General features: G+C 44.2%; 1 protein-coding gene across 1 annotated transcript in view; it reads left to right on the forward strand.

Moving 5' to 3' along the window:
- The window catches only part of Aldh1a2 (aldehyde dehydrogenase 1 family, member A2), a 79251-nt gene that overhangs the window by 54316 nt on the left and 11125 nt on the right, over positions 1-13810 (forward strand). The window contains exons 8-9 of the mRNA NM_053896.2: positions 10872-10974; positions 12619-12803. Coding sequence (NP_446348.2) covers positions 10872-10974; positions 12619-12803 — 288 coding nt within the window. The remainder of the gene's footprint in view (positions 1-10871; positions 10975-12618; positions 12804-13810) is intronic.

The raw sequence follows: 13810 nt of genomic DNA on the forward strand, positions 1-13810 counted from the left end.
AGGCATGCTGTAGATATAGTAGACCTCATGTATTTACAGCGTACTGCATAGTAAGGCAGGCGTGTATAGCCATCCCCTGGGAGCACAAGCTCAATTACACAGCACACGGGCACCACACTCAGAAGTCTTCTCCAATCTCCATTGTCCCCTCATCCCAGCACCTACACTTTTGGGTACTTAATGATTTTGACTAAATTATTTTCATTTTCTATAAGTTTATATAAATGTATCAATAGCTTTTTTCTTTCTTTTTAAAAAAGGATTTATTTATTTTGTGTATGTGAGTACACTGTAGCTGTCTTCAGATACCAGAAGAGGGCATTGGATCCCCTTATAGATGGTCATGAGCCACCATGTGGTTGCTGGGAATTGAACTCAGGACCTCTGGGAGAGCAGTCAGTGCTCTTGACCACTGAGCCACCTCTCCAGCCCCAGCTATTTTCACTCAGAATAATTAATTTGATATTCACTGTGGTGCTGTACTATCTACTAATTCTTACTACTAAATAGTATTTTATTTTATGGATGGATCATAACTTGATATCTTGTCAGCTGTTGTTGGACATTTGAGTTGTTTCCAGATTGTATTTAGTACAAATAAAAAACCTCTGTGAACAATCCATGTATAAAATAAACCTTCTCTGCTTCCTCCCACACTCTGTGTGTGTGTGTGTGTGTGTGTGTGTGTGTGTGTGTGTACGTGAGTGTGCACATGTGCATGTATGCATGTGCATGAAGTGGGTGGGGCTATGGCAGGTTGAAGTTTTCATACCATTTTATATTTCTATCTGCAAAGGAAATGCTTCCAACTCCCCCAGTGTTTGATATGGTTAGTCTTTTTAATTTAATCCCTTCAGATAGCTAGATGATGTTAATATCAGTGGGGTTTTGTTTAGAACTAATTCTCTAGTATTAAGATTTTTTTCTTTTATATATTTGCTACAATGTATTGTCTGGTGGGGTTTCTTTTAATTTTTGCTCCTTGGGAAGGGAAGCATTTTTTTTCTTATTGTAGAAATCTGAATGTTCTTTCTATATTCTGGGTATAAGTCTTAATACTTTGTAGATCTTTTTTTTCCCTTGTGGAAGGTTCCCATGGGCACGTGGAGTGGGGGTGGGGGCAGGGACAGAGAAGAGCAAAGAGCCAGAGGGGAAGGAGGAGGTGAGAGGGGGTGAGAACTGCTTTGCAGATCTTAACTCCAGTCTGTGCTCCTAACCATCTTAACAATAGTTTAGAGAAGAAAGTTGTTCTTAGGTTTGATGAGATCCAGTCCAGCAATATTTAATTTTATAGATCAAGCTTTGGAGATTATTGCTGAGACCTTTGCCTGCTTTAAAGAGCTCAGAGATTGCCTCTGGTTTCTCCCTGTGGGGAATTTTGGTTTTGTTTTACATCTAAGTATATGTACTGTGAGTTAATTCTTGTGTTTGCTGTGAGGAAAGATGGGAATTCTCTCTTATTAATATGAATGGCTGGAGTTGTCACCACTTCTTGAGAAGACCCCCTCCACTGGATTACCCTATGTCTTTCTCAAGCATGAGTGTCCACAGTTGTCTGGTTCTTTCTAGACTGTTCTGTTTTACCTATCTGTTTTCATTCACCAATACCACATGATTTTGATGGCAACAGCTATATTAAAAACAGGAGAAAATACACCAACAACTAAGTGCTCACTCTTTAAAGGTGGAGGCAGTCTATGGAAAAGAGAGATAGAGGGGGAGTGTGGTGATTTGGCTAAGATGGCGCCCATAAGCACATATATTTGGATGCTCAGTCATGAAGGAGTGGGATTATTTTAAAGGATTAGAAAGATTGGGGCTGCAGTCTTGTTGAAGGAGGTGTCACTGGAGACAGCCCGTGCCAGGCTCAGTCTCTCTCTCTTTCTGCTGCTCCAGTGTCCTGCTATGTTCGCTCACTGCCTTGATGATAATGGACTAAGCCTGTGAAACTGTAAGGCAGCCCCAATTGAATTCTTTCTTAAGAGTTGCCTTGGTCATAGTGTTTCTTCACAGCCATAGAACACTAACTGAGACAGGGAGGAAGCCTGGAGAGTTTGGGAAAGAGAATCAGCAGAAGGAGACCTGTAACATGCTTGGCTGGTAAGAATGTGTACCATAGTAAGAACCATACTCCAGTGTGCATTGTTCCAGATAGCTTTTTCCAGTGGAGTATATATTTGGTTTTCTCAAGGGAGGCTTATATTGATTCAGAGGGGAACCAGTTCTGTGCCTTTGGAAGTATCTTTGTGTTTTTCTCTCTGGAATGACATCAGTGGCAAATGTCAAAGGACCTTACGTGGAACATGAAAATCAGGTTGTGACTATTCACAGTAATAGTGAGCAAACAGAGGATGCTCACAGGCAGAGCAAGTGGACCACATGGTCTATCCTCCTCATCCTCCTCTGCCTGGGATTTATTCACCTACTATTCTTTTACAACTTTTGGTTACTTGGAAATCACAGAATCTTACAGATCAAACATGTCAACTTAAAAGTAAGTTTGATTACAGCTTCTGTTAGGATTGCTCCAGGAAGGAGGAGCATATTGACACATTACGAAACTTCTTCAATAGTCTGAAGCAAGAAGCTCAGTTGAAGTGGCTGCCTTCCATCTTACTTCAGCAACAGCCTTTAGAAAGCAAACAGTACTCAGATTAAAGATAGGAGCGGCTTCTCTTTATGCAGCTAAATACATAAGCAATACGTGTAAATATTTAATAAGTGAATATGAAAGACTTCTTATAAACACAGAGTCAATAAACATCCTCAACAAAGTACGGAAAGACAGCTTGCATTTCGCTTGATATAATGTATTTTTTTTCATTCAGTTGGATTAACAAACCATGATTTCATCATTAGTCAACAAGATAGTAGGGAGACCATCAAAGCAAACTACAGGAGAGTCCAGACTGATCTGTGCCAAGCCAATGTTTGTAGCGAGCAGCTGTGTTACCACTGATGCTAATTCACGCGGTGGGGCTCTCCTTTCATTCCCCAAGTGGGGTGGCCATCCTGTCCTATGAGGCTGGCCCATTCCTGCTGCTGGGGTGGTGAGCCAGGTCAGCGCTCTTCCTGCTCCCTCAGCCCTTTGGGTAGTTTGTGGTTTGGGGCAGTTCTAGGTTTTTTTTATTTAAACAGCAGAGAGGTCTTTTCCTAAGGCTGTGAAGAATCCTGTAGTGAATCAAAGGATCTTTAATGAAAAAAAAAATACCAGTTTGATATGACAAAATGTTCAAATGTACGGGTTCTAAAATTTTTAGCTTTTCTTTTTAAAAATTCCTAAATCATGAATGTGAAGGGAAGGAAGCGTGGCTCTGCCTCTTCTGGCTGCGGTGCTCTGGATCCTCTCTCATTTGTAAAGCAAGGATTCTGCTGTAGGCTCTCTCCAGGCTGAGGCTGCTGAGTGAGGGCCTAAGAAGCCTGTCCTTTCGGCTCAGCTAGTTGGTGGGATATGCATCTTTCTGATTTGAGTAAATCAACCTTCTTCCTATTAAAGTAAAATAAGAAATCAGGCCTTGGGGTTTTCATATTTATTTGAATAAACGTTTTCTGTGACAGAAGGATGGCAAAGTGGACAGCCAGGAGACTTGGACTGTTGGTCATAAGTTCCCGGGCATGATAGCCAGACTCACATAGGAGAGGGGCCCTAACCCCCACACATCTGGGGAAGAGGACTCACCGAAGAGGCACAGTAGCAAAAGCTCTAAGCTCCTTGTGGGCATTCTAGGTCCAGTCCATGCTCTGTTGCTTCGTAGGTACCAACCACTAAGTTACTTCTAAACCTCTGTGAGTCCTGTTTTCTTCCAACTATAAAATGGAGCGATAGCTCTTGCCTCTCATAATTGCGGTGAAGATTAAAATAATGTGTGGGAAGACAAACAGCATATAAAAGGCATCCAGTCAGTCAACAGTGGTGGAGCCATGGTGACAGACCGAGAGCTGTCCTTTAAGATGGGCTTTGACTTGGTTGGTTTTTGACACCCCTCTTCCAAGTCCTTTTGCAATTCTGGGAGTTGAACCTGGGGCTTCACAAGTGTTACTGCCACTGAGCTATGTCCCCAGCCTGGTCCCATGGTTCTGAGTAGTAGCAGAATGTTTGGATACTCTTGGGATCTTTTGAAAAATAACCACAGCTGTGTGCCCTCAAGCCTGAGCTATGTACACTTTCGAGGTAGAGCACAGACACAGAAAAGGCTGTGAGTGGCTGAGCTTCCTAGGTACAGTCAGTCTTTCAGCTGTGCAGCCATCCCTTGCATGAGAGGTGAGGCTCTAAGATCAGAAAGAGGAGTGCCCAAGTCCATGTTGGCTGCAAGCTCAGGTAGGGATGGACTTCCCAGTCTCTCAGCTCTGTTGCCCTCACTTCCAGAGTCTTCATAAGAAGCTAGACTTACTGGCTCACAAATATGACTGAAAACTGTGCACATACACTTTCACACACATGCACACACTCATACACAGGCGCGCGCGCGCGCGCGCGCACACACACACACACACACACACACACACACACACACACACACGCACATACATTTGCACATGCGCACACAAATCAAACACAACCCCTGGTCAGACAAGTTTAGTCTGGTGAGGAAGGCACACAGCTGGTAAGCAAGTATGGAGTGAGAGTTATGGGCAAAGCACAGGGGCATGGGAGGAGAAAGAGCCAAGCTCTGCGGGAAGAGTAGGGGAGAGAAAGCTCACTACTCAGAGGAGGTGCCTAGAGGGAGATCTGCAAGGAGTTTACCAAGTAAGCCAAGAGAGGAGAGCCTTGCCAGGCAAATGAAGCACTTTGTTCAAAGACCCAGAGGATGTTCCAGGAAGAGTGTGTGGTTTTGTGGGGGCTCTGGTGGTAGATGGGTAGTGGTGAGGATCGTGGGAACAAAGGCCAGAAACATAGTCATGGTTGTATTGATTTCCATATCTGCCGTTCACAGACAGTGCTTTGAAATTGCTGTTACCATGGGAAAGTTGCCTTGGTCTTTTGTTTCCTTCTGGTGAAAATTGAATAGATTAATATAGTTTGTTTTGTATTTCAGAGGGACAAAAATGCCCACTCTGTGTATTTTTTGCCATTCCTATATCTGCCTCCTCTGGAACCAGGAAGTGTAGTTCTGAGAACTTAGAAGGAAGGGGGAGAGGCAGGGTGGGAGACTTGGGGTTCGGTTTAAGAAATGGACATATGCTAGAGAAAGTTGGCATCTTCAGAAGGTGGGCTGGGAGCTTTTGTACAGGTCTGTTCCCTGTTTCTTAAAAGGCACCTCACCTCTGAGAAGGGACCTAGTTTTATTAAGGTAAATAATTCATGAAAATTTTTATTCAACTTCAGAAATTGTCAAGAGAAAACACCTTGTATAAAAATGGCCTTGAAAAAGCCTTTTGTGTTCTTTTGTTGTTGTTGTTCTGGATAACAAATTATTTTCTTTGTTGAGAGCCAAATTACTTCCCTTTGCTGCCGCTGCTGTCAAAAGGGTTCTGGAGTGCTGTGGCTCTCCACTCCTCTTATCAATCTTGAAGTCTATTCAAACAAGGGTGGGAGGCAGAGTTGGTCTGTGCCAGCAATCCTGCTGAGAATTAGCCCAGTTTCACATGTGTGTGGGAACCCCCACTCACCACCCGTGCCTGCTTGGGGTACTGAGATAGGGCTGAGTCTCTGCAGGGAGTGTGGCCTTAGGAAACAATGTGACAGGGACACTATGCTTACTCTTTCATAAAGAGGACTGTGTGGGGAAACTCAAAACAGACCTGCTTTTCTACTGCTCCGAGCAGCTGTGGTGCTCTTGGGAAAAGCTACTTCTGCCCCTTATGGCAAGGAAAACAGTCTCGGAGTGAGTGCAGGCCCCAGGAGTCCCATCTGTCCTTTTAACTCCAGTTAACCAGAGTGCTAAGGGATGAATATGCTGCTTGGGCTGAGCCTTCATTCTTCAACCGAAGAAGCTGAAACCAGGGAAAGTGAAGGAGCTCAAACTGAACAAACTGCAGTCTGTTAGGGGCAGGGCTGCTTTATACTGCCCAGAATTCTCTTCTCCTCTCCTCTGCTCGCCTCTGCTCTCCTCTGCTCTCCTCTCCTCTCCTCTCCTCTTCTCTTCTCTTCTCTTCTCTTTCCTTTTTGTTTCTTTTCTTTCAAGGTAGTCTCACCTTGTAACTCTAGGTGGTCCAGAACTAGCTATATAGACCAGACTGGTTTTAAACTCAAAGATCCATGTGTCTCTGCTTCCTGAGTGCTGGCTTTGAAGGTGTGGGCTGACATGGCTGGTAAGCCTAGGACTTCTGATCTGATCCTTAGGACACAAACTACTCCACCGACCTCCATACCAATTAGCCAGGCATGTCATTGCAGAGTGGAATGGGGGTGGTAAGAGTGTGCCGTGAAACCTTTTGAAACCAGGTTCTTATGATTTCTATTCATGCCATATACAAGACTTCACTTCCCAAACTACGAGTTTTCTCTTTTCATCTACACATTGTCTATTTTATTCAAATGGGCATGGCTTCCATACAGTTTGCCCATTATCTTGACCCTTAAGTCTCCTTTATCCAACATGCACGTCCCACTTTCTGGACATGTGGGAGAGGGTATAGAATGGAAAACTGCACCCGAACTCTGCCACCTAAGAAGGGGTAGTCAACCTCAGGGATGTTTGTCTCATGTTTTCAGTCACTCTTTCTTAGACTTTCTAATCCCATAGGTTTGGTCTGATGCCTTCCTTCATACATACCAAGGAATTGTGTGTGTAATGCTTTAGCTTGGCTCGCTTGGCTTGCAGACAGATTAGCCCAGGTTCTCCCTGCAGTCTGACTTTAATCACATCACTTTTCCCTGCTTTGGGGTCGAATTGATTCTGTTTTTCCTTTGTGATAATGGCAATAAGGGACAGTTCTGTTTGGGGTTACTCTCCAATCCAGGGAAGATTCATGAGTTGGCAGTATTATTTGTGGAGGAGAATTTGGTCTTTAAACTAAATACCATGGATAGGCCTATGATGCCTGACCCTGTAATTAAAGAAGACTTTTGCATCCTTGCCCTATTTCATAGGTGAGGATCAGAGTAGCCCGACTGGGTTGGTTTTAGTGAAGAACTCTGTTAATGTTAAAGTACCTCTGTGCTTTACTCCATTTGGATCTAATATTAAATTAGAACCTATTTGGGTCTACTGTTAAATTAGACCCAGATTTTGAAAGTGCACTGCAGAGCCAGCCACACTTGTTGGACACCTTCTAGGTTTACATGAGTCTTTCTAGCTGCAAGTTCCTTGTTGGCAAGGGACTAAGCCAGCCTTGCACCTGCAGAGAGTAGAACTGAGACTGTGCTGAATGCTGGAGGTCTGGGAGCAGGTGGATTTTTAGAATTGCTGTTCTGAGACCACTCCAGAGGGAAGTTCTCCTCCCATTGCTACCAAATCTGACTCTCTTGGAGGCCAAGCTACGACTGGAGCTTTGTCTACAGACCAAGAGGGAAGGTATTATTCATCTCATATTTGCCCCACAGTGCTTATCATAAATAATCTTGGTTTCTAAGGAAAGGCTGGCATAAGAGAAAATATTCTCTGATGCACATGGGCTGTATAGTTACTGTAGCCATGAAAATAATCACTGGACAGTAAACCTAGTGGCAAAGCCTGACACCTCACAAAACTGTCTGATGATCCACTCATCCCTGATGAATGTCAGGGTGTGGGGCAGAGAAAAGCAGTGCCAGCTGAGCTGGTACTTTCTTTACCTGCCGGGGCATTTATTTATTCAACATCTTGCTCAGTGTAAAATCCATGGCTTCTCTTTGATGTACCTTCTTTCTTAAATGTAGGAGCTGTTGTTTTCCCTTTCCATCAGTTTGTAGTGTAGTGATAAGATTTGATGGTTTGTGACACACATTGCATTCTTTCCTTTTGTTTTTTTTTTTTGTTTTTTTTTTTTTTTTGGCTTTTAGGAACTTTGTTTTTCTTTCACCATTTCCCCCTTTGCTCAGGTGTCTGTAGCGGAGCTCAAGATCACTCAGTGGTACCTCCAACCCACTCAGTAGCCTGTACTGTGGGAGCTGCTGACAGTCCTCAGTGGCTGGCTGTGCACTCCAGTCTTCCGTGGGCAACTGCTGGACGGGCACAGAGGGCACCTGCACACCCTCAGACCCGTCGGCCACCTCAGGCTGAGCAGCAATGAACACAGGCGCTGGTGCGGTCCATTCACCCTGGAATTAATTTCTCCTTGGTCACAGCCTTTCAACAGCACCCTGCTCCTCCTTCTTGATCTCCTCTGAGACTCTGTAGAAGTAAAGATTACCTCGCATGCACAATATTTCCCAGGCCAGCATCCACCATATCAGACCCACTGAGTGAGCTCCCTTTTGTTCCATGGGATGGGACTGTCCACATAGCATAGAGGAGAATCTACATACATTTCATCCTTGGTGACATAGAAAAGGAGGCAAAAAAGGACAAAAAAGAGAGGATTGAGTGGAGCCTCAGGCTTGAGCCTTACAGCAAGCCTGTTACTGACCGCTAGGGAACCTGATAATTAACGTTCATTAGTTTCTGATTCTTAAATCTGATGTCTCTAGAATGAGATAATACATCCTGCTGGGGTGGGGGTTGTGGGCAGCGTAAATGAGTTAGGACATGTAAGTGTCTGCCCTAGACTCATATCATAAATGGCATCTTCATGAATTTCAGTAACTGTCTTCTGTAGCAATCCAGTTATTTATCTCCTAAGACTTTAGAATGTGCCCACATCGATTACAAAGAGCATGAGACTCAAGCACATTAAAATTTGTCACAAGAGTAAGTAAGCAGTCACAGATGGCCAAGGCTTCAGGGACTCCTCTGAAGAGCTGACATGGAGTCTAAGAGTGGCTAGTTCATGAACTTCCCATAGGTAGGTTTCTGCCTGTTCCTGGTGTCTCAGGATCTAGTCATAATTTCTACCTCACACTGTTGTCCATCCCACCAAAGGACCAGAGACTTCCTTTGTGTCTGTGTGTTTTCTTCTCAGAGGAGAGCGAGAACACGCTTGCTTGACTGAAAGCTGCCGTTTACTGAGCCCATCTTCCTAGTTTGTGTAGAGACAGGAGAGAGCTCAGCTAGAAGGACAGCAAAGGGGTGAACCAAAGTCAGTCCATTAATATTCAGGACCCGATTTTAGCATTTTCTACACCTTTTGAATAATATTTTTGTACAAAACAAGCAGCAGATTGTATGCATTTCAGAGATATCCCTTCTCTGAAAAAAAAATTGTTCTTCTGATGTTTATGAACTGTAGAGTTACTCTCGACATGGACAACACATCTAGGGACAAAAGAGGTTGTTTTCTGAAGAGGAAACATGATAGTGAAACAGTCACAGTAAAACACAAAGGCATTCAGCCCAACTAGTACTCAGTATTGGCAACTGGGGCTTTTCCTGAGGTAATTACCACAGTTGGGAAGATCTGGGGAAACCTGCACTGGAAAGTCTGGTGGATCCTACTCTTCTAGCCACCTGGCTATGTCTGCATTAAACTCGGAAAGACCGGCCTTCCTTGTTCCTCAGCCCTGTATGTAGTTAGGATGTACAGGCCCTTACAGTGTGGGTTCTAAGAGCATCTGTGTTATGTCACTGTATCTCAGCATATCTAAAATCTAATGCACGTAGTATCTTTAATCCTTCTCTACCAAGAAGGGAACCAAAGCTCAGAAAGTTGAGTATGAAGACAATGAAAACTCTGGGTAGTCTAGCTGGAAGCCTCTTCTCTTAACTCCACCTCTCCACTGCCTATGAATTGATGATCCTGCTGCAGTCTCAGTAAAGCAGCTAAAACACTAGGCATGAACATAAATGGATTATTTCTCTAAGAGATTTCTAAAAGTTTTATTTATCAGTAGAATTCCATACAAGTGTCATTTCCTCAGCACAGGGTCAAGGTGTTTGTATAGGCTACATGACAGTTCAACATGTCCACAGGGTGACCTGTGTTCTCCAGTGTAACACCCCATTTGCAGGTGGACCCTCTGAGGCCATCACTGAGCTGTAGTTTTTGCACAGGGATCCATCAGGAACCTCTGCCAGAGGGAAGATGAGTCACAGCCAAACTCGACAGCTGAGCCGCCCACATTGGGCATGGTGGGGTGTATATGGCACTGCAGAGAGGTCTTGTGCTGGACAGGGCCTTTATACTCTTGCTGCCATCAGTGAGTGGGTGTAGGCCATCCCAGAGAGTGTCATCCCTGCTTCGGCAGACCCTGAGGGATTTGGCAGCCGCAGTCTTCTGAACGCATCCTCGCCCCCTGAGGTAGCCTGTTCTTTCTTGATCAGAGCGTCTCCATGGCTCATTCAATTTCATCACGGCTGATATCTACTTAGTGTCAAGCGTTTCATTTTTCTAATGGCTTCTTGGTCACTGGAATTCTAGATGAATAAGTATCTACAGTCTCACACTAGGGAGAGAGACTCCCAGGCATCTAGAATACTTTAATGCTAGCCCAAAGCAGAGCAAGGCTGATTTTGGAGATAGATGAACAGCTTTTTGTTTTGACATGGTGGCTTCCAGGTGGGGTCAGTTGGCCTTTTACCCCCAGAAGCTAGAGTCTGGAAGAATAAGCCATAATGTGATGGTGAAACCTTTAGTCGTGTGTTGCTTACTATTTGTCTCTAACACATTCTTCTAGCCCATGTCTTCCGTGATGAAAGGAAAACATTCTTCCCTCGCCCTTCAGCATGGGCCTTCAACTGTACTCACCTGCCTCTGTTTCGATCTCCCAAGCTGACCACAAAAGTTGTCCCTTGGGATTATTTTGCCTTTAGCATCATTTAACTACCATGCCCCATTGTTCCTGGAGCTGGCTCTGACTGCTGACTGCAACAATACACGATGTGTCAACCCACGTTGCATTTCCTTCCTTTCAGGTTGGAAAGCTTATTCAAGAAGCAGCTGGAAGAAGTAATTTGAAGAGAGTAACTCTGGAACTTGGAGGGAAAAGCCCTAATATTATTTTTGCAGATGCTGACTGTAAGTGGCCCACAGATCTCTCACCTATCCCAGAATGCTACCCTTCACCTCCCTCTTCTGTATGTCCACTCTTGACAGAATATCTAGAGTATTACTTTTGAAGTTAAGGACATCCAGTACTCCGAGGAGAAAATCATTTAATATAGGAGAAAGTTTGACTGAACAGTTTAGGGTCATTTCGACTCTCTGATGCTGTAGAATGGGGAGAAAAGATGAAGGTTTGGTCATTGATATGTATCGGAAAGAGCAAGGTTCTAAGACTCTGGCACCTTAAATAGACCCTGCCTAGATTCTAGAAATCTTGAACTTCTCAACTGGGTCTAGTGGTTGGTCAGTCATCAAAACTAAATGCTGCTTCCAGAGCACTGGCTACATTTTCCCAGACCAATGCCAGCTTCTCTGCTTATTCATGCTAGCTCCTTTCCCTTGCACCTAGAACTTTCGGGGGGACAAACCTGACAGAAACATAGATTGGTAACCTAGGAAACACTCCCAGAAGGGACCTCCCGATCTGTCTTATCTTGAAAACCTCTCTAGAATGAAGTTCCCAACCCCGCTTCACTCGCTCCTTGTCTTCCTCACACGTTTCAGGCAGCATCCTTTCTCAGTCCTAACTGGGAGAAGTTAGGAGAGAGAAAGTGGACTGGTTGAGCCCTGCTCCAGCTTGGGGCTTGCTGAGTTCACCTTTAGCTTCCTTGTCAAATCGGAGATCCTGGGACTGCAGAGACAGCCTGTGCTCCTCTCCGTGGACCTGAGCTCACTGGGTGGAGCAGGTGACTCCCAGCTGTCTGAAACTCAAGATTCAGTTCACCCGCATGCAGACGGAAACACCACACAGAATTTAAAATAATAGAAAATAAATCTCAAAAAAGTCTGAGATCTTGCACCTCTTTTTGAGGAGGAGGCCGACTGCTGTCACACTAGTGATTCACTCAGTTATCTAGCAACCAGCACATGGATTGATCAATATTATCCTCAACTGTAAGATATCAGAAAGGAGGGGGAAAGAATTATCACACTGCTGTTGAATAATTCCATATAGAGAGATGTAGTATCTGCAAAGAATCACTGCTGTTATAGTTTAATCGCCAAAATTATAAATAAATATACAAGATCCAGCTGGCCAGGAGTCCTAAGTGGGCAGCCCACTGGCCAAATATATAGAATATATGTTTACTTTTACAATTATTATCCTAAGCTTAAAGGCTACATTAAAACTTTGATTTCTGATTTCCTTAGGACTGGAAAGGTGTGGTAAGCTCTGACATTCATTCATGTTAACGGTCAATTCTGGTGGCTTCTGTTCATCTCTACTGCATTTCTTGGTCACCCGGAGGGTTCCATTATCATCCTGGGTCTTTTGTATAGTGAAATTTAAATTTCCTGTTATGAGTGATGAGGGCTGGTCCTTCTGTTTGCCAAAACAAGAATGGGGCTCAATGACGTGAGGATGATCAAGTTCACATAGCAAGTATTGTCCAGTTCAAACACAGCTAAATTATGTCCTCAGAGCTGAGCTACTCACTGGCATAGGTGAGGATGAGCAGGGCATCCCATCTGGGCCTTTGGAGTGGTGAGGAAGGTGACTCCCTAGACACGCCACAGGCAGGGCTGTGTTAAGGACACGGATGCTTCCTCTTGTAGTGGACTACGCTGTGGAGCAGGCTCACCAGGGTGTGTTCTTCAACCAAGGCCAGTGCTGCACTGCGGGGTCTCGAATCTTTGTGGAGGAGTCCATCTATGAGGAATTTGTGAAAAGAAGTGTGGAAAGAGCCAAGAGGCGCATTGTGGGGAGCCCCTTTGATCCCACTACTGAGCAGGGTCCTCAGGTAAGAAACCCTCGTATACTCTAACCTGGGCTGGCTAACACACTGTGTGCTAATAGGACCCAGTGAAACAACCTGTTCCATTTTCAGCCACCTTCTCATTTCTATACCTTATCTTCATAGTTGAAAATGCCGGCACTGGGGCATTGCCTCTCTTTACATTATTCCAAGAACTATGGAATCAGAATTACATAAGATGTATTTTAAACTTGGGTGGTTCAGCAGAAAGATCTCTGAGTATAGCCCCACCCCTGGCCTCCTAGCCTCTTCTCAGGTGCTGTGATCAGGAAGATGGACATCTCCTTCTCAGACATTTTTCCTCTTTACCAGCTGCCCACAGTTCTCTCTGCTACCCTTCTGTGGAATGGAAAGTTGGGCGACTTTCTTCTTTCTCAGACTGTGTTGCACCCATAGTGCTATAGAGACATCATAAATGTACTTTCTGAGAAGCACATCTGAGCACTATGGGCTATCTATAACCATCAGGATAGGTTCCCAAACCTGTGTTTTAATCTAGTCAAGGTCAGAATTTGCAGGAGTTTGTCTGAACTGGCTCTCATCTGGGTCTCTAAGCATGAGTTTTCTAGCAAAGCAAACAATTTCTCAGTTTGGGGATGTCTGGTGAGAAGATTGATTAGTTCTAGCTAAGAAAGCCTGGGTGACTATAGTTATGTCATTCACCATAATGACTGAGTGACTTTAGTGTTGGCTTCTGTTTCCAACCAGGAATCATGCCCTTAGGAAGTTTAATTCACTTCTCTAAAGGCAAAGCAGGACTTGCTCTAAGGATAAACCCAACAGTGTCTTGAGGCGGTGCTACTGAGAGAGGCTGCGTGCAATCCCTTGTCTTTGTCTTTTTAGTGTTAGTACATGGCCTGCTTCTTAGTCATCTGGACACAAGTACCTTTATAAGAATATATAAAGAAGTACAAGTATTCTTTATAGACACTGAATAATCATTAAGCCGGGTCTCTAGCATTTGAATAAATTTTAGGTCTTGACCTGGTATT

The sequence above is a fragment of the Rattus norvegicus genome, chromosome 8 (genome assembly GCF_036323735.1).
Source record: "Rattus norvegicus strain BN/NHsdMcwi chromosome 8, GRCr8, whole genome shotgun sequence".
Taxonomy (NCBI): domain Eukaryota; kingdom Metazoa; phylum Chordata; class Mammalia; order Rodentia; family Muridae; genus Rattus; species Rattus norvegicus.